The following is a 17,699-nucleotide window of genomic DNA, read 5'->3' on the forward strand; positions in this document are numbered from 1 at the left end:
CCCAAGGTGTCGTCACTCCATCCTACTTGTGACCCCTGCACTTGATTTAAGGGAAGAAAAGGATTTTCACACCAGACTGCTCCTCATAGCTTTTAGAGCCACAGTTTTAGAGAACGTGAGAGAAATGGCAAGAGGCATCTGAAGTTAATCCAGATGCTTATCCCAAGACGCTCCCATGACCTCAGGAGCAGCAGTCTCGTGAGCTAATTCTCCAGCCATGGCTGTCCCCGGTGCCCTACCCTGCGAGGACTGAACCTGGGTGATGGTCCCAGGCGGTTTCTGATCACATCGGACTGTACTTCAGGGAGTGGCTCAGATTAAACTAAAGGAGGATTTATTTAAATTATTTTGTGTAAGCAAGTCAGTTGAATCGTAGGGCCAGAAGGGAAATTTCCTTCCCATTTGGTATTGATGAGGCTTCACCAAAATTGATTTTAATCATTACTTGTATCACTGACATTTAAACATAACAGTCATCAGAAGGAACAAATTGTGGTTAATTTCTGAACAAGCAGAGGTGAACTTTTGGCCATTTAACTGTCTCTTGATACAGTTTTATTTGCAACAAGAGTAAAAACCACTATTTCCCGAGGGTCTGACGTAGCGGTCAAGCTCTACAACTGTTTTTCTGCCCAAACCTCGACTTGATCAAAGAGGGAGGGTCCACTCTGGGGTGACACGTTTGACTGGGGGCTTGGGGGCTTGAATGGATGCCAGGTAGTTTCACCCCAAAGCAGAGGCGGCTTAACCCGGGTGGAAAATGAGAGACAGGACCCATCATACAGCTGGGGGTTGTCAAGAAAACCCCTCCACAAAGGACGCTTTCTCCTCCCACCTCCCCAGCCAATCCGTGACGAGTCCTGTTTGTACCCAGCTCTGTGTGCCCCGGGAGGGACGGGGAGCAACAGGGAAATGAGCCAACAGCCCTGCCCGCTGGCAACTCACGCTCCCCTGAACCTGGGTCTTTAGGTACTTTTTCTTCCAGGGAGAGTGTTTGCCTCCTCTTTCAAGGGCTACAAAAAGTGGTCAGAAAAACTAAGTATTTTCCTTCTGCCAAAACAACTTACAGACTCTTTCCTTGAAAGTCATATTTACAACTTGGCTAAACAGCCCTGCACTTTCTGCTGTTTAGAATCCCAGCCAGTGAGTTGTTGCCTGTCACATGCAGGGTGGACTCGAGGAAGTGAAGGCGTCGTAGGTCCGCGTCGTTCATCAGCCAGGATTTAGGGAGCGCCTGCTGTGTTCTCTGGGATCATGGCCGTGAATAAACAAGCCATCAGTATCTGAACGAGGTACTCAGAGGCAGAAATAAGTGCAATAAAAATAAATGAGCAGATGACGAGGAGCAGGGCTGCCAGGAGACCCTCAGAAGACAGTGGGCCCTTGAGCCAAGGCCTAGATGGCGACAGCAGCAGCATGTGGAGCTCAGTAGCAGGGACAGCCATGCGGACAAGCGTGGTGGCTCTCAGGAACAGAATAAGGCTAGAGAACCCACAAGAGCATTTGTCGATTGAGCCACAAAAGGAAATGTGCACAGAATGCATGTCACTCGCAGACTAAAGCCTCAACCCCACCTCAGCGGCGCTGAGGGAGCAGTTGTGCACTTGGGCCTCTTTGTCTGGACAGCTGGACAAGCGGGAAATGAAACTGGAAAAGGAGCCGAGATGTTGATGAGAGGTGGGCTCCCGCAGGGGTCCTGGCCCAGAGGACACTGGGAGGGAGGGAGCTGGGGAGCAGCCCGCTGAGCCTGTTGCGCTGCCTAAGGCAGACTGCCTGTGAACTCTGCCCTGGGAGCGAGAGGCCGCCAGGGGCTCTCCTGCCAGGCAACATGTTGAGACCAATGGGTGGAATGTGGGCTCAGGTTTTTTGAAAATAATATCGTCAAATCTGTGATGGCTCACTCTGTCTACAAAAAGAAGGAAATGCTTTCAAAGTACTTTGTATGACTTTACCTGACAAAGAGGAGACAAAAGAAATGAGAGGCCAGTCTCACTTATAAATATTTATGGGGAAAAATACTCAATAAAATATTAGCAAATAGAACTCAGGAGTGTGTTAAGTGCATAATATCCACAACCAAATGGGGGGGCAAGTGACTGTCAGTATAATTTACCATTTCAGCGAGTCAGAGGAGAAGAACCTTCTAATTAGCTTCATAAATGCTTAAAAGGTACTTAATAAAATCAGTGTCCTTCTTTTATTAAAAAGCCTTAATAAAATATGAACAGTTGGCTATCGCATTAACAAAATACAAACACATGTATTTAAAGCCCAAAATGAGCAAAGCGTTTGATGGTACACCATTGGAGGCCTCACCTGTGATGTCAGCCACCATCTGACATTAGGCAAGGGTCCCCACTGTCACCCTAGCTATGTGTCTGGGCTCTGCTGTCATGAGGGAAAGAAATAGGAGGCGTAGAAGGGGCAGGAAGAGGCTGGCCTCGTGACGTGGTTGGGGTGGTTGCCATGGAAACACACGCTTAACAGACTCCTACCCCATGTGGTCTGGTTCAGTCTGGTTGTGCCTCCCTCTGCCTGCTGTTCTCTGCCTCCTTCAGGTTGCAGACCAGAGGTCCTCTCCTCCAAGAGCCTCTCTCCTCCTGTTTGCAAAGCTCGCTGTCCCTCCTTCTGGGCTGTCCCTGGACCCAAATTCCCTGGTGTCTTCACTCCCCTGCGCCCACCTGAGCAGGCAGTAACAGGGTCTCCCGTCTTTGAACTCCTGGGATGTACGGCATCTGTCCTTGTGGTCCCAGTAAGGTGAATGTCAGTGCCCTGTGCACTGCCAACCTGGGATGTTTGTTTCCCCATCGGATGTGGCACATAGTAGGTGCTCTGTAAGCATCACTGAGGGCAAGCTGCCCCAACTCCACTCACACCCCTGGGCCTCAGGCTGGTGCCGCCTTCTTCCTGTGCAGCCTTGCCCTGCCTGTCACACTGGACTCAGACCAGCCTTTCCTCTCCTGAGACCAAGTCCCACCTGCGTGCCCATGTGCAGGCGGAAGAGGCCCTTTTTCTGAGGACCCTCAACCCCCATTAAGGCGATTCTAGCCCTATAGCCAAGACATCTCCTCATCCCTGGCCCTCTGGCTCCTCCTCCTCCTTGTTTTCCCACCAGTTCTTATTGCACGCGGTCCAGCAACCCTGCTTCTGGGCTCCTCTGCCCCTTTGTGCTGGGAGCCAGATCTGGAGACTGACCCGCCTTCCTGATGGGCCAGGTGGCAGACATAGCATCCAGTGGGTGGGGCAAGCATTCACTTTACCAAGCATACTGGAACTTACTTAACCAGCATACTTGTTTTTAAAACAGGGAGAATGGATCTTTAGATATTTCTTCCTCTTTTGTTTTTCTTTTATTGTTTTGTTTTTTTGACTGCGTCACACAGCTTGCAAGATCTTAGTTCCCCCACCAGGGATCGAACCGTGCCCTCTGCAGTGAAAGCAAAGGATCCTACCCCCTAGACTGCCAGGGAAGTCCCAGATATTTCTTCTTTTGATGCCTAAGAACTTTACAATCTAGAATTGAGACTCTTGACCTGGGTCCAAGAAAATACACTGACCTTTGAAGTTCACCCCGGATGCTTTTTCAACTGCCTTGTAGATTTACTTTGCTTAAATAGCTCCTGAAGTTGCAGGCTTGTTTGGGATTGAAATATGCTCCACCCTTGCCCTTGTGCCATCCCTCAGCACTCGGGAGACTAGTGTGAAAGGAAACACAGGGTTTCCATCATGCATACGATTTCCCTACCGTCAGCCTTGACTGTGTCCTTTCAAGTTCCTCATAAAAAATCATGTGCCAGCCCAGAGACTACCCTGGAATGATCTGTGGGGAACCGATTGAATGAAACTGCATATTCCAGGCCAGGCTGAAATGATCCGCAGTCTGAAGCCAGAGCAAGCACAATGCTGCTCTGGTTAATGGTTCAGTGAAAGCTGTTTTGTCAGCTCGTAAAAAGGTGAGAGAACGTAATCTTTATAATAAATAGTTTTGCTGAGCAAACAATAACGTGCAGTTATTATGGACTTTGGAAAATAAATGATTTTAGGCTAACGTCAGGCTCCAGTTCCAACCCACTGACGTGGTATTTGAGCCTGCGAAACAAAAAGAAAGAAAAACCCCCTCGGAATATTGTTGACTGCCTGCTATGAGAGCACATGCCATCTAATTCATAACTATACTTTTCAGATAACATTTCTAGTTGCTTTTTTAACCCCTGGACACTTTCATGTTACTTATTGAGGGCAGTTTGTCTGGTAGGATTCATGTTGTTGGGGAGGGACGGGGGCAGCAGCAGCTTGGCAAGGAGTGGGTTGTATGGACTCTGCGGCAGACAAGTTATAAGATTCGACCAGCACTGACAAGTCTGCCAGCGCCAAGGGCTGCACTTCATGTCTCCAGGAGCCCTGATCACATTTTGGTACCCAGTGGGTTGTGTTTTTCATCTCACCTTTTAAAAAGCATGCCCGCTTGGGAAGGTGCATCACTGAGCCTACAGACTCCTATAGTAATCATCTGAACTTTTCCTCGCCCACTGCATCTCTGGTTCGTACCACTGTCTCCTGTGACTCTGGTCCCATCTAGACCCCTGGGCCCTGCTGTCTTCAGGGGAGCCGGTGTTGAATTCCCTGGCCCTGGAACAGCAGGGCTCAGTGTTGGCATTATCATCTGAAAGCTCTGGAAATACGAGACTTGCTGTCATAATGAAAGGTAAGGGCCATACTTGTTATCACATTCACTATTTTGGTCAGTTTAGCAGTTGCCTAGTAACCAAAGTTAAACTGACGAGAAGATGGAAAAACTTGAAATTCATTTCCAGGGATTGCTACAGAATGCCAAAAAGACACCTTCCTGTTTAAATGTGGCTAATTTTTTTTTTTAATCAGTGACTTGAAATCTTTCAGAGCTGATACATTGTTTTCTGGGTATTAGGTATTGTAATGACCAAACAAAACCATTCACCTAGGAGGCACTCAGGCCCACCCCGGCCCCTAAATCTGGCTGGATCTGGACATCACTTCCCAGACCCTCCAGGTCCCAGCTTTGCCGACCCAGCCTCTATGTGAAGCCAGATCTCTAAGAATACCTCTCTTTTCTAGCCCAGGCCTGTGTCTGACCTTGTCCTGACCCCATGGCCAATGGCAGTGGCCAGTCAAGGAGTGAAGGGTGGATTAAAAATAAGTGAGTGTCGGTCCCCAGACAGTCACACTTCACCCTTAATCTCCAGAACAGAAGTTGGGCCATTTTACCAGGGGGATCACCTCCTCCTGATGCTGAGAATTAAAGGCAAAGCCCTGGGAATTTCCTGGAGGTCCAGTGGTTAGGACTTCAAGCTTCCACTGTAGGAGGCATAGGTTCGATCCCTAGTCAGAGAACTAAGATCCTGCAAGCCGCACAGCATGGAGCAAGGAAGGAAGGAATGAAAGAAAGAAAAAGAAGGAAAGAAAGCAAGGTGCAGCTCTGGCCAAAGAGTTTTCCTGGTGGAAAGGCGCTATCAGCTTACTCTGGAGACCTAGGGTCATTCCCTGCCTTTCCTTCCTTCACTCAGCAAAATGCATTGAACAGTGCTGTGTGTCTTTTTTTGATTCATCCTGAGAAATACACAGCAGGTCTGCCTCTCTATGCTCCCCACCTCCCTGTGTACACTGCCAGGCAGAGTAGCTGGTAACCCCAGGAAAAACAAGGCCCCAGAGGAGGACACCCATCTCTGGAAGGCAGTCAGATGGGCCCGTCATATGAAATAAGTGCAAAAAATACACTCGAGGAAACATAAAGCAAAACCAAGGAATAATTTAATAATGAAGGGAGTGGGAATGACAGGTATGAGAGACAGAAAAACTAAACCAAGGAAGCAGAGAAGAGATGGATCCCAGGCTGAGCACAAGTACAGGGGATCAAGCTGAAGAGCTGTCCAGAGGGGCAGGAGAGGATCAGGACACAGCAAATGGAGGGAAAGTTTGGACAACGTGACGGGCGGAAGTAGGTGTGCTGACAGTAGCCAGATAATGGGAGAGCCACACTGAGCAGAAGACTATCTAAATAACGGAGATAACTTAGCCAGAATTAAAGAGGAAGGGACTCGTGGAAGATACAACAGGAGAAATTCAGGAAACCCTCCCTGAGGCCGGTGCTCAGGATCTCTGCTCTCCCAGCCCCGGCCGTTCCCCATCCACCTGCTGGGTCCTGCAGCCACCAGCTCCCCAACGTGCTCCAGAGAGAAGGGAGACAGGGCCCCTGGAGGTCTTATTTCAGGTGCTCAGTAGCCAAGCGTTTCTGTCTGCCTCTTGTAAACACAGCCCCGGCAGACTTTACAGGACCCACATCTGCCTGCACCTGTCCTGTGGCCAGGGATCTTGTAGGTGTCTTGAAACATTCATGGACCAAGTGAGTGAGTGTCCAAATGATACCAGCAGCTGGCGGGCTGGGTGGGTGGCCGCGTGGATCTGGACTTGGTGAATAACTGATTTAAGTTCAAAGCTGCATTTAAAAGTAGTGATTTGCCTTAGGAGAAGGTTGTTAACTTTTTATTGTCTCGTATACACAATGAAGTTTGTGCTCCATCAGCAGGTTGTCTAGACAGTTTTCGGTTCTGACCATCAAGTCCCCTTTTCTGTCACTAGCAGATCTTAACACTTTCCATGATGGTTTTACCCTCCGGAGTCACGGCAGTTTCTCTCTGATACCCTGAAGGTTTCCTTTTGAAATGGTGCAAAGAGATGTTTCACAATTGAAGCCACCCCAAGCCTACCCCCAGCCCCCAGCATTTCCCTGCAGGGCCCCAGTTTGAGTGTTTGTCTTAGAGACACTGCCTCCTTCACCAAGTTGTCCTAAAAATAGCTTCATTTAACCAGGCCATTTGATGAGGTGTTTCAGACTTTTCTCTGATGAGTCTGTAAGCAGGATACTGTTTCAAACAGATACCACGATCTGTGAACCTGATCACCAGGCGTCTGTTACCTTGTTCAGGCTGACGAGAGTTGATGAGATTGCCTGGAATCGCAGGGCACACCTAAAGGTTGGGAAAGCCTCAGGGCCTCAGGAGGGAACACACGATGCAGCAAATAGCGAAAACAGACCGGCCAGGGCCTGAGTAGCTCATCCCACTCTCTGTATTAAGGGTAGGTGGTTAGGACCAGAGAATGAGGGTGGGTGGTTAGGACTAGAGAAGCAGGTTTGGGGAACAGAAGAACCCTGGAGTCAGCCTGTCTGGGCGCCCCGACCTGCCCCAGTGGGTAGACTGACCGACCAGCCCATCACTGGAGGGACCAGCTGCATTCAGGACCCTGACCAAAAGCTTAACACCAAGTCCTGTGCCAGCAGGGATGAGGGTGGAGGAGACAGACTCTGGTGGGGAGACTGTGCTGCCTCCTGAGATGGAGCCACTGGCAGGGTTGGGGGAGGGGTGGAAGTAGGAGACGAGGTTCCCAGAGGTGGAGGGTGACGGGACAGGCAGTATAGGTCCAGGCTACATAGGGGTCCATATGTGGTGAGACAGATTAGAGCGGAGGTCTGTGGATGGGGGCCAAGAGCCTCGATGCAGGACAGCCAAGGGAGTCCAGCAGGCAAGCCGTCCAGCGGGGAGGGGTGGGCCTGAGTCCTGCAGGTGGCAGAGCCAGCTCAGGTCCGCACAGGGCGTAGAATGAAGCAGCCGCAGCCGGAGGAGGTCTGTGCTGTAATGTCCCATCACCTCTTTCACAGGGGTACTGAACCTCTCACAGGTAGCAGTCTTGACCTTGACCTCCTCGCTGGGGCCACCGTTGGGACCGGTCTGGGGCAGCGACTACCCTGGGAGTTCTGTTCAAACCTGCCACAGACTTTTGGAATTGTCCTTCTCAGTAGAACTCTGAGCATGGTTCCTCTCTCTCTCATGATGTTGTATGTTGGAAGCATATATATGCCTTCAAATTACTCAGGAAAGGACTTTCAGAACAGGAGAAAAAAAAAAAAAGCACCTGGTAACTCCCTGCGTGTAAGCAGGCTTGGAGGTGGGGTGTGACAGTGACTCAGCTGGTTCATGGTGCAGACAGCAGAGCCTCCCATCCTGCATCCCCAGCCTCTCTCCACCTCCCCTACCTGTCCATGGTTCTCTCAGTCCTGGCAAACTTCTACTCATCCTTCAAAACCCAGTTCACACATCACCTCCTCTGAAACCTTCCTGATTCCCTCCCCCAAGGAGAATCCAGCTCTGACTCCTCTGTTTTTCCAGAGCTCTCTGTTCAGAGCTCTGTTCAGGGCTCTCTTGGCAGGAGGCACTGTCTCCCCAAGGAGACTGGGTGCCCCTCAAGAGCACACCGGCTCTTTCCCTCGACGTAAGCCCACCTCCTCCCAGCAGGCATCCGTGTCCCCTCGCGGGTCTGCAGGCCTCCCGCCCCGACACTGGCCTGGCCTGCGTGCCCATGGGCCATGCTGCCAAGTTGGGAACAGTAGTGGCCCCTGAGCCTGCCTCGCCCATCGACTAACCTGCTCTCTCCCTCTCACCTCCCCAGGGCCGACGAAATTGAAATGATCATGACGGACCTTGAAAGAGCAAACCAGGTAGGATGTTTGATGGCTTCAGACATGAAATCACAAGAGCATAGCCCTTTCTGTCCTCACGGAAGAGGCTTCTCTCTAAGTCAGGTTGATGCTTTTTCTGATGCCACGAGCTATACATAAGCAGTCCCAGGTGTGATTTCCTTGCGAAAGTCTCTGATACAGTCCCTGCATCCCAGGCATCCCGTGGTGATGCTTTTTCTTTTCCTTCATCCATCTCTTAAGTCTCTACACTGCTCTCGTGACAGCTGTTATGCAGCAGAGTTTATACCAACATGTTAACCCTGCAGCAAAGTCTGTGCCTCCACCTTCTAATGGGTTGAGCCACTTGCTCTGGAGAAGGCTTCCAGCCAAGGGGCCCTCTCATCTGATTCTTAGTCGTCACATTGCTTTGTGGAAAGTACCCCCAGCACTGTGTCCCACACAGAATAGGCACACAGTATCCTCTAAACGGGGCTCCCAGGTGGTGGTAATAGTAAAGAACCCGCCTGCCAGTGCAGGAGACATAAGAGACACAGGTTCAGTCCCTGGGTCGGGAAGATCCCCTGGAGGAGGACATGGCAACCCACTCCAATGTTCTTGCCTGGAGAATCCAGTGGGCAGAGGAGCCTGATGGGCTACAGTCCACGGCGTCACAAAGACTCAGACACAACTGAAGAGACTTGGCACGCACGCATCCCGGGGCTGTAAATACGGAGCTGCCACCCTGCCGAGCCCAGCCCCTCCTCAAGAACTCTGCAGAAGAGGAAAACATTTTGCTTCAGCAAATGGTGCTACTGCTTTGAAAAGGAAGGGGTCTCCCCCTTTTATTTTATTTTATTCTAGTCTATTTTTTAGTGGAGAGAAGCAGCCAGAGCTGGGTTAGGTTTCTCAGCCCCAGAAGACCACACGCGGGTGGTAGTGGCCTCTCCCCATTTAGTTCTACAGCCGGGCCACCCCACACACAGGGAAGCTTAGGGTAGCCCCAAGAGGATGAAAATCCTTCTCGAATCTGCAGTCTCAGCTCTCTGCCTTTTGAGGGTCCCACAGCGTGACTGCCTCCTGGCTGGCATTCCTAACCCCTTGGCAGACATTCAGGAAAGAGCATCCCTGTTTGATCTTTAGCTCATGAAAATACTCTGAACTCTGACTGAAATGTGAAAGTCAGTTTATGCAGGAGAACGGTCATAGGTCGTCCGGGTTCCTTTCTTCTTTCTGAGGGTCCTAGGCCTGATCCATGTGGGGTACTCAGTAGAGACGCCTGGACTGCATCACCCCAGGTAGCATCTTTAAAGTAATTCAATTAAATGTATTTACTTACTGGCCATACTACACATCATGTGAGATCTTAGTTCCCTGACCAGAGATCGAACCCCTGTTCCCTGCATTAGAAGTGCAGGGTTTTAAGCACTAGACTGCCAGGGAAGTCCCAGTAGCATGTTTGTATGGCAACTTTGTGGTCACAAGAAGAGCTGACCATTCTTGAGTAACTTTTCTTGTGCCTGGCTCTGTTCCGAGCACTTCACATGAACCGAGCCCCTTAAACCTCACCGGTTTCCACCAAGATCAGTGTAGTTATGACTCCCATTTTACAAATAAGCAAACTGAGGTCAGCAGCCGGTCAGTTGCAGAGTCAGGCCTGGAGCCTACACTCTTCACCACACTCAGAAACAGGGCTGGAGTCCAAGGGCTCATTTTGCCTTTCTTTCAAATTCCCAAAAACACCCATTCCGCTCCCTGCCCTAAAGCACTACTTCTGCTCCAGTTCACAAAGGTGCCTAAGCATTTATTTACCTTAATTTACTATAAACTAATTTACTTTGGCCCCTTTGTTCTTATTCAAGTAGCACCGCTCAACTTTCCAGAGACCATATTTGTTAAGCTTCCCTGTCACAGGACTGTCATTCGCATTTCTCAAATTTCCACCCATCCACTCTCTCCCCCTGGCCAATCCTGGGCCAGCTACCCCTTCTGAAGGCACTCTGGGGTAAGCTCTGGTTTGTTAGATAACCCGATTCTGTGCATGTCAAGCGCTCAGGTTCCAATTAGTCTGCAGGTACTAAGCATATTTGGCAGAGGTGACGCTTTTCTCAAAATGCCTAAGGCCCTGGGTGGCTATGGGTCCTTGGAGATGCCAGGCAGGACCCTGCAGAAGGTGCTGCTTCCAAGGCGGCAGTTTGCTCAGGTCCCCACTCGGTACTTCCTGGCTGTGTGGCCTTGGATAACTCTCTTCACTGATTATATTTCTTTAAAAAAGAAAAGAAAAAGATGAACTTTGCAGACCTTATGCCAAGGAAAATTAATCCAGTCACACAAAAAAAGAAAACAAATACTATGTGATTCCTCCTATATGAGGTCCATGCTGCTGCTGCTGCTAAGTCACTTCAGTCGTGTCCGACTCTGTGCGACCCCATAGACGGCAGCCCACCAGGCTCCCCCGTCCCTGGGATTCTCCAGGCAAGAACACTGGAGTGGGTTGCCATTTCCTTCTCCAATGCATAAAGTGAAAAGTGAAGGTGAAGTCGCTCAGTCGTGTCCAACTCTTAGAGATCCCATGGACTGAAGCCTACCAGGCTCCTCCGTCCATGGGATTTTCCAGAGTACTGGAGTGGGGTGCCGTTGCCTTCTCTGATATGAGGTCCCTACAGTCATCAAATTCATAGAGACAGTAGAAGGGTGGGTATCAGGGGCTGGGGGAATGGGGAATTATAGTGTTTAATAGGGTCAGGCTTTCAGTTCTGCAAGATAAAAAGTTTTAGAGATGGTTGCCCGACAGTGCATATATGCGTAACACTACTATAAAATCCATACTTAAAAATGATTAAGATGGTGTATTATATGTGATTGTATTTTACCATAATTTAATTTTTTTAATTTAAAAAAGAAACTTGTTAATGTTCGAGAGAGGAGGAAGGGAGGGAACGATAGCAAGTGCAGGCAGTCCTCAGAGAGATTTCGGGTTCAAGGCCGCCGCAGCAGAGCAGGTATCACAGTGCAAGTCGCTCAAATGTTTCAGCTTCCCAGTACATGTAAACGTTATGTTTATGCTACACTGCAAGTCTGTTAAGTGTGCAATAGCAGTATGTCTGAACAAACAATGAACATACATACCTTAATTTTATTTTTTTATTTTTATTTTTTTTCATACCTTAATTTTAAAAGAAAGCTATTGGAAAAACACTGCCAGTGGACTTGCTCCAACACAGCGTTGCCACCAACCTTCAATTTGTAAAAAGCAATGTTTGGAAAGCACAATAAAGAGAAGCATGATAAAAGGAGGTCTGCCTGCACTTCCTTTGCAGGATTATTTGTAGAATTAGAGGCAAAATGCCCGGAAGTGGGGGGCTTCCTGCATGGCTCAGTGGCAAAAGAATCTGCTTGCCAGTGCAGGAGGCGTGGGTTCTATCCCTGAAGTCAGGAAGATTCCCCTGGATGGGGGGATGTCAACCCATTCCATCCAGTATTCTTGCCTGGGAAATGTCGTGGACAGAGGAGCCTGGCAGATTACAGTCCATGGGGTCACAAAGAAATGGACATGGGCAGCATGCATGCACACATGCCTGGAAGTGAGTGCCTTAATTCATGCTCTGTAGTTGCTAACATAGTCAGGTTCACAGGGAGAATTCCAAAGTCCCACCCTAGGGAAGTACCAGCACGGTGAGGGTATGCGGAGGTATAGGAGAGCCTAACCAGCCACTCAGGGCGAGTTCATAGCCGGATGTGGCTGCCAAAGGAGATTAATGCAACCTCAGGCTGCATTAATAGAAATAGTCTCTGGAATGAAGGAGGTGATGATTCAGCACCCATCTGTAGCAATTAGTCCTTGCTCAGGGAATTGTCATTTGTCCTAGAAACCTGGGAGGAATGCAGGCATTCAGGGAGTGCTTTCAGGGTCCACTCCATGGCCAGGATGGGGAAGGGACCCACACAGGAGGGAAAACAGGAGGTTTGGGGACATCTTTATTCTTTGGGGAGCAGAGAAAGAAAACAGAGGGACTTGACACATGGGGAACTTGGGATGTTAAGAGATTAGAAAGGGGAAGGCCTAGGGTGGTGGTTGTGGATTCTGGCCTTGCAGCTCTCCAGGACTGGCCGCGGAAGGGGTTGGGCTTTGTCATGGCTGAGGGCAGAGGCTAATGGGAGGGAGCTCCCCTCATCCCATGCAAAGAAGCTTGTTCTCAGCAGTGAGTCGCCAGAGGCGCCTGGAGCTGCCTTCGAAAGGAGTGAGCTCCCCGTCGACAGAGCTATGTGAGCAGATATGGGCCAGACCTCGCTGAGTGTGTGAGGTGGAGGATCCAGACACAGAGCAAACAGAAAGTGCTTGGACTCGATGACTCAGCGGGTGGACAAGGGTGACTCAACGAGGAGAAAAACTTCCCGGGTAGAGAGGGAGGAGGGCACCCAGGAAGGCAAGGAAGCACTCAAGGGTTCCAGGCTGTTCCAAAAAGCCACTCTGGGGACATGGGCCCAGAGGAGGGGGTCCAGCTGGGTTTAGGGTGTCCTGAGAACAGTGGAGCGGAACAGGCAGGAGTGAGACGCCGGATTTGAGTTCTAGAGGGATTGCTGTGGTACGCATTAGAAGCGGAGGGGAGTGAAAGGACCGGAAGCCAGGAGAGCAGTGAGCAGCTGCTGAGATGGATCAGGGCAGGGATGTGCGGGCGGCTCGGCCCCCCAGTGACAAGGCAGAGGCGGAAGCGGGCGGGAGGAGGGGCACCGGGAGCTGCACCAGGGCGGGCACAGCCAGACATCTGGTTCCATGGCTTTCTTATCAGGGGAGAGCCCCAGGAGGAGCAATTTACTAGTTCATTGGCATATAACATTATTTTTGCACTGGGTTTATAGTCAAAACGTTCTACTGAGGCCTGAAGCTCTATTTTATAGCTAAAGTACTTCTGTTTCTAGTGAAGAAAAGTGGAAGAGAATCAGCACCAGGCGATTAGGAGCTGGGTTTATTTACACCTATTTGTTCAACTTTGAGATGTTTGTATTAATACCATCTTTACTGGTGATTATTAAGGTTCAGAGGGACTTCCCAGGTGGCTCAGCAATAAAGAATCCACCTGCAGTGCAGGAGATGCGGGTTTGATCCCTGGGTTGGGAAGATCCCCTGGAGAAGGAAACAGCAACCCACCCCAGTATGCTTGCCTGGGAAGTTCCATGGACAGAGGAGCCTGGCAGGCTACAGTCCAAGGGGTCACAAAGAGTCAGACATGACTTACAGACTAAAAACAACAACAGAAAGTTCAGAGCTTTGGGGGCAGGAGGAGGTAGGGAAATGTGCTCTTCTGGCTTTTCTGAAATCATGACTCAGCAGTCAGTGGACTGTGACAGTCAAGTTTATGGGAGTGGAGTGGTGTTGGAGGAGGTCCAGCTTTCAGCCTGGCTGACCCTTGAGAGGAGAAATTCAAATCAATATCCATCGAATCCCCCAGAAACACAGGCAGGGAGCCTGAACGGGACTGTAGCCACTGAACAGGGCCAGCTTGGGACACATGGCAATTAATCTCTCTGTGGACTTTTCTGACCTTCCTCCAACAGTGTCACTGAAGCAGGGCCGCCTCTGGCCCTAGCTGTGCCCCACAGCACTGGGTGGTGCTGCTGTGGAAGGGTGACCTGAAATTAGCTGTGTGCTTTCCAGAGCGATGGCATCTGTTCCCTTGGAAAGTCGATCGCTGGTCTTTGTAGTCTTGCTCCCCTTTCTCTTCCTCGAGAGTCCAGGCCCTGGAGGGAAGCAGGTCGAGAGGTCATCCTTGAGGAGACCTTGCCTTCTCCCAGAAATGGTCCAAATGTGTTATTTGTACTCAAGGAATATGGTGGCCAGGAGACCATCCCCCGAAGATGTCCAAATCCCAACCTCCATAACCTGCAAGTATGTTCATTTACTTGCAGAGTAGAGTCAAGCCTGTTAATCTGCTGACCTTGAGGTGTGAGAGTCCCTGGGATTATACAGGTGGGCCCTCCGTAGTCCCCAGGGTTTTCAGAGGCAGAGAGGGAGGCAGAGGGGTCAGAGTAAGGGGATGCGAGAATTCGATTGGCCACTGCGGGTGCTGAAGGCCACAGTGAGGAAGGGGCCACAAGCCAAGGAATGCGGGCATCCTCTACGAGCTGGAAACAGCCAGAACACAGATCCTCCCCCGGAGGTTCAGGAAGAACCCAGCCCTGCCAGCACCTTGAACTTACCCCAGTGAGCCCCGTAGCAGATGCCTGACCTCAGAACTGTGACGTGACCAACCTGTGGGACATAATAAACTCAATGTGTGGGAGTTTACTCCAGCAGCCTTCGGAAAGTCCTGCAGGGGGGATAGCCTTCCCTCAGGCCACGTTCCCAGCCATTCCCGTGGCTGCCACATCCCTGGAGGGATTTGCTCAGCTCCGGTGTCCCTAAGCCTGGGGCCAGTTTGAGCAGGAGGCTAGATCAGAGACACACCACCTCCAGCACCACCATCAACCATATAAAACCAGGGACCTCAAGGCCACACCTTAAGTGGGTAAATGGGAAAGCCTGGCCAACAGGGGAGGTGGGGAGGATTCCCTCATGTTCCAGCCTTGTTTCTGAGGGAGAAGGAAATATACCCCTTGAGAGAACTCGGGAGCACAGCCACCTTGCCCTGGGCCCGGGCTCATGTTCCACACTGGGCCAAGACCGGTGTCGCCCGCCCCCGCCTCAGGCTGCAGCTGCCCAAGCCAGTGTCATATGTGCGGAATCCTCACTGCCCTGTGCTGGCTCGACTAACAGAATTCTTGAAACAAAGTGCCCACAACAAATAAAGTGTTCTGGCTTCCTGGTCACAGACGGCGGAAGAGAGCTAGAGTTTCACCTGAAGATGAGCTTTGGTCTCTAGTAATTTTCCCCTGAAACTTTTTAAGATTTTAAATTTTAAAAAACTGTCCTCATTTTAAAGGTAAGGAAAGAAAAAAATAAATAAATAAAGGTAAGGAAAGAATAAATGCCACCTGAGGCAGCCCATGCCAGGAGGCCAAAATAATAGTACTCAGCCTTCCTCACTGGACACCTCTCACCCCGTGGTGGGTGCCATTAGGCACCCGGCTTGTGTTGTCCCCCTGGTCCCCAGTCATCCTGCGGGGCAGCCCTGTCTATCTCTATGGACAGGGTTACTACCACAATGCACAGCAAAACCCTCCTTCATTCACATGATCCCCGCCCCCTGCCCACCCCCGTTTACTTTCCCTGTGCTTCCAGCATTTGCCCTCACTTCTCAGAAAAGGACAGAGAGTAAGAAACAGCCAGCAGATCTCTCAGGAGGGCAGCCCAGGCTTGGCCAGGCTCTGTCCTCACCGTGGGGGGGCTATTGAATCACATTCACAGTGCCGCCAGCTCGGGAGCCCAGCCTTGGCCCCAGCCCTGCCTCTGCAGGGAGGACGAGAAGGCAACTGTCAGTGGGGACAAGGAGCTATGTGTCTCCCGCACCCACGGCCCCGTGTCTCACGTGCAGATCAGAAACCAGCCCCAAAGCCCACCCCCTCTCATTGTTGGTTCCGGTTCGAGAAAGGAAGCTTCATCTGGTTGAACTGTGGTCGTGGGGTGAACGGGCGACCCCGGAAACAAGTGATGTCAAGGAGCCAACCCAGCACAGCACCCCTTCCTTCTACCTCAGCTGCTAACGGTGGGGCTACATCTACAGCTACAGAGGCTCACTCACCGCAGCAGCTCCTGGCCTCCACTCTCTCCTCCACCGGTTCTGGGGCCTGTTTTGATTTCCAGTTGTTCTGCTTTTTGCAGGATTAGCCGCAGAGCCATGGAGATTTTATGCCCAAAAGTGTAACTGATGAGACAGACAAGAGTAAACTTTTCAGTGTGAGCGCGGGTTCAGTCGTGTCCGACTCTTTGCAACCCCATGGACTGTAGCCCGCCAGGCTCCTCTGTCCATGGAATTCTCCAGGCAAGAAGACCGGAGTGGGTGCCATTTCCTCCTCCAGAACCTTCTCAGGAACTTGACTTGAGTGTTAGAAAACACATGCCATGGCCCATCTGGAAACAAGCTCAGGGGGAATCTTTTTCACCAGAGGGGAGACTTTCCTGCAGTTATCGTCACCCACGAGCCCCGCTCCCCCACCCCCACCACCAGCATCTTGGCCACACCGGTCACATTGCTGCCTTTCCTGACACAGGCGCCTCAAGACATTTTGCAGCAGAGGGTGGGAGGCGGCTGCTCAAGCACAGACAGGCCTGGCCAGGCGCCGTGGGAATTAGATGGAGTGCAATTCCAAGAGCTCCTGCAGCAGCATGGCAGGCAGCCTCCAGCACCACCCTGGGTGGGAGTAGCCGCTGTTAGAAATACCCTAATTTGTCTGGGTGCCGAGCAGACTGGGCCACACTGCCCTCGCAGGACCACTCGAGACTGCCAAACCCTATCCTCATACATCTAGACAGGTCGGCGAGTACTGGGCAGGATAACTTTGTACTTCTCTTTTCAAAAATTATTTCTTAGCAATTAGTAGGTACACACTGTCACACCACGAAATAAAACACACAAAATAGCCTTACTCAGCCAGGCTCTTCTCGTTCATCTTGTCTATGAGCAGAATGTACGACTGGTAGAAAGAAGCAGCGATCACACCTCAGACCATGTGCCCGGCATCAATTAGTGACTGCTTCCCACCTGTCTTTGCATCTTGTCTCATAACTGTCAAATCGGGATAAGCCCATCAGCAAAGCACTCTGGACAAGTGTACTTCCAGGCGTTAATCCTTGAAAAGTCCCTGGGAGGGAAAGAGTGTTCCCATTTTACAGATGGGAAGGTGGAGGCTTGGTGAGCTAAACTATGTAACCTGTCCTCATCCCTTGATCCCAAAGGCCCAGCTCCTGCCCGCTGCACCACGGTGCCCTCTTAGGTGACAAGCATGGGAGTGACTGTTTTCGCCAGCCAGTGGGACATCGTGGTTAGCTATCCAGGGCACTGGTGTCCTTGTCCAAGAATTACAGCAAATGACAGAAGCGTCCACTTGTTTCTCCTGCAGCCTCCTCCCTGCAGGCGCCTCTGTTCATCCTCACCCCCCAAGCAATGCCTCGTTGGCCTGGCTGGCTGGAAATGACCAGCCTCCATGTTAGAAAGCTTAGTTGGGTGAAGGGTTAAATACGTTGAAATAAGCCTGGTCCTCACAAAAGAAGTGGCATTTACACCCCGTCCGTTTATGGAAATACTTGCTAGAGGAAAACAACCACAACATTGTG

General features: G+C 50.8%; 1 protein-coding gene across 19 annotated transcripts in view; it reads left to right on the forward strand.

The window, feature by feature from the left end:
* The window catches only part of CUX1 (cut like homeobox 1), a 349,136-nt gene that overhangs the window by 237,014 nt on the left and 94,423 nt on the right, over positions 1-17,699 (forward strand). For all 19 annotated transcript variants that reach the window (XM_086374363.1, XM_086374364.1, XM_086374351.1 and 16 more), the window contains exon 9: positions 8,482-8,530. In XM_086374363.1, coding sequence (XP_086230489.1) covers positions 8,482-8,530 — 49 coding nt within the window. The remainder of the gene's footprint in view (positions 1-8,481; positions 8,531-17,699) is intronic.

The sequence above is a fragment of the Bos grunniens genome, chromosome 25 (assembly GCF_055505025.1).
Source record: "Bos grunniens cultivar Pamir isolate PY7600 chromosome 25, Bosgru_T2T1.0, whole genome shotgun sequence".
Classification (NCBI taxonomy): Eukaryota; Metazoa; Chordata; class Mammalia; order Artiodactyla; family Bovidae; genus Bos; species Bos grunniens.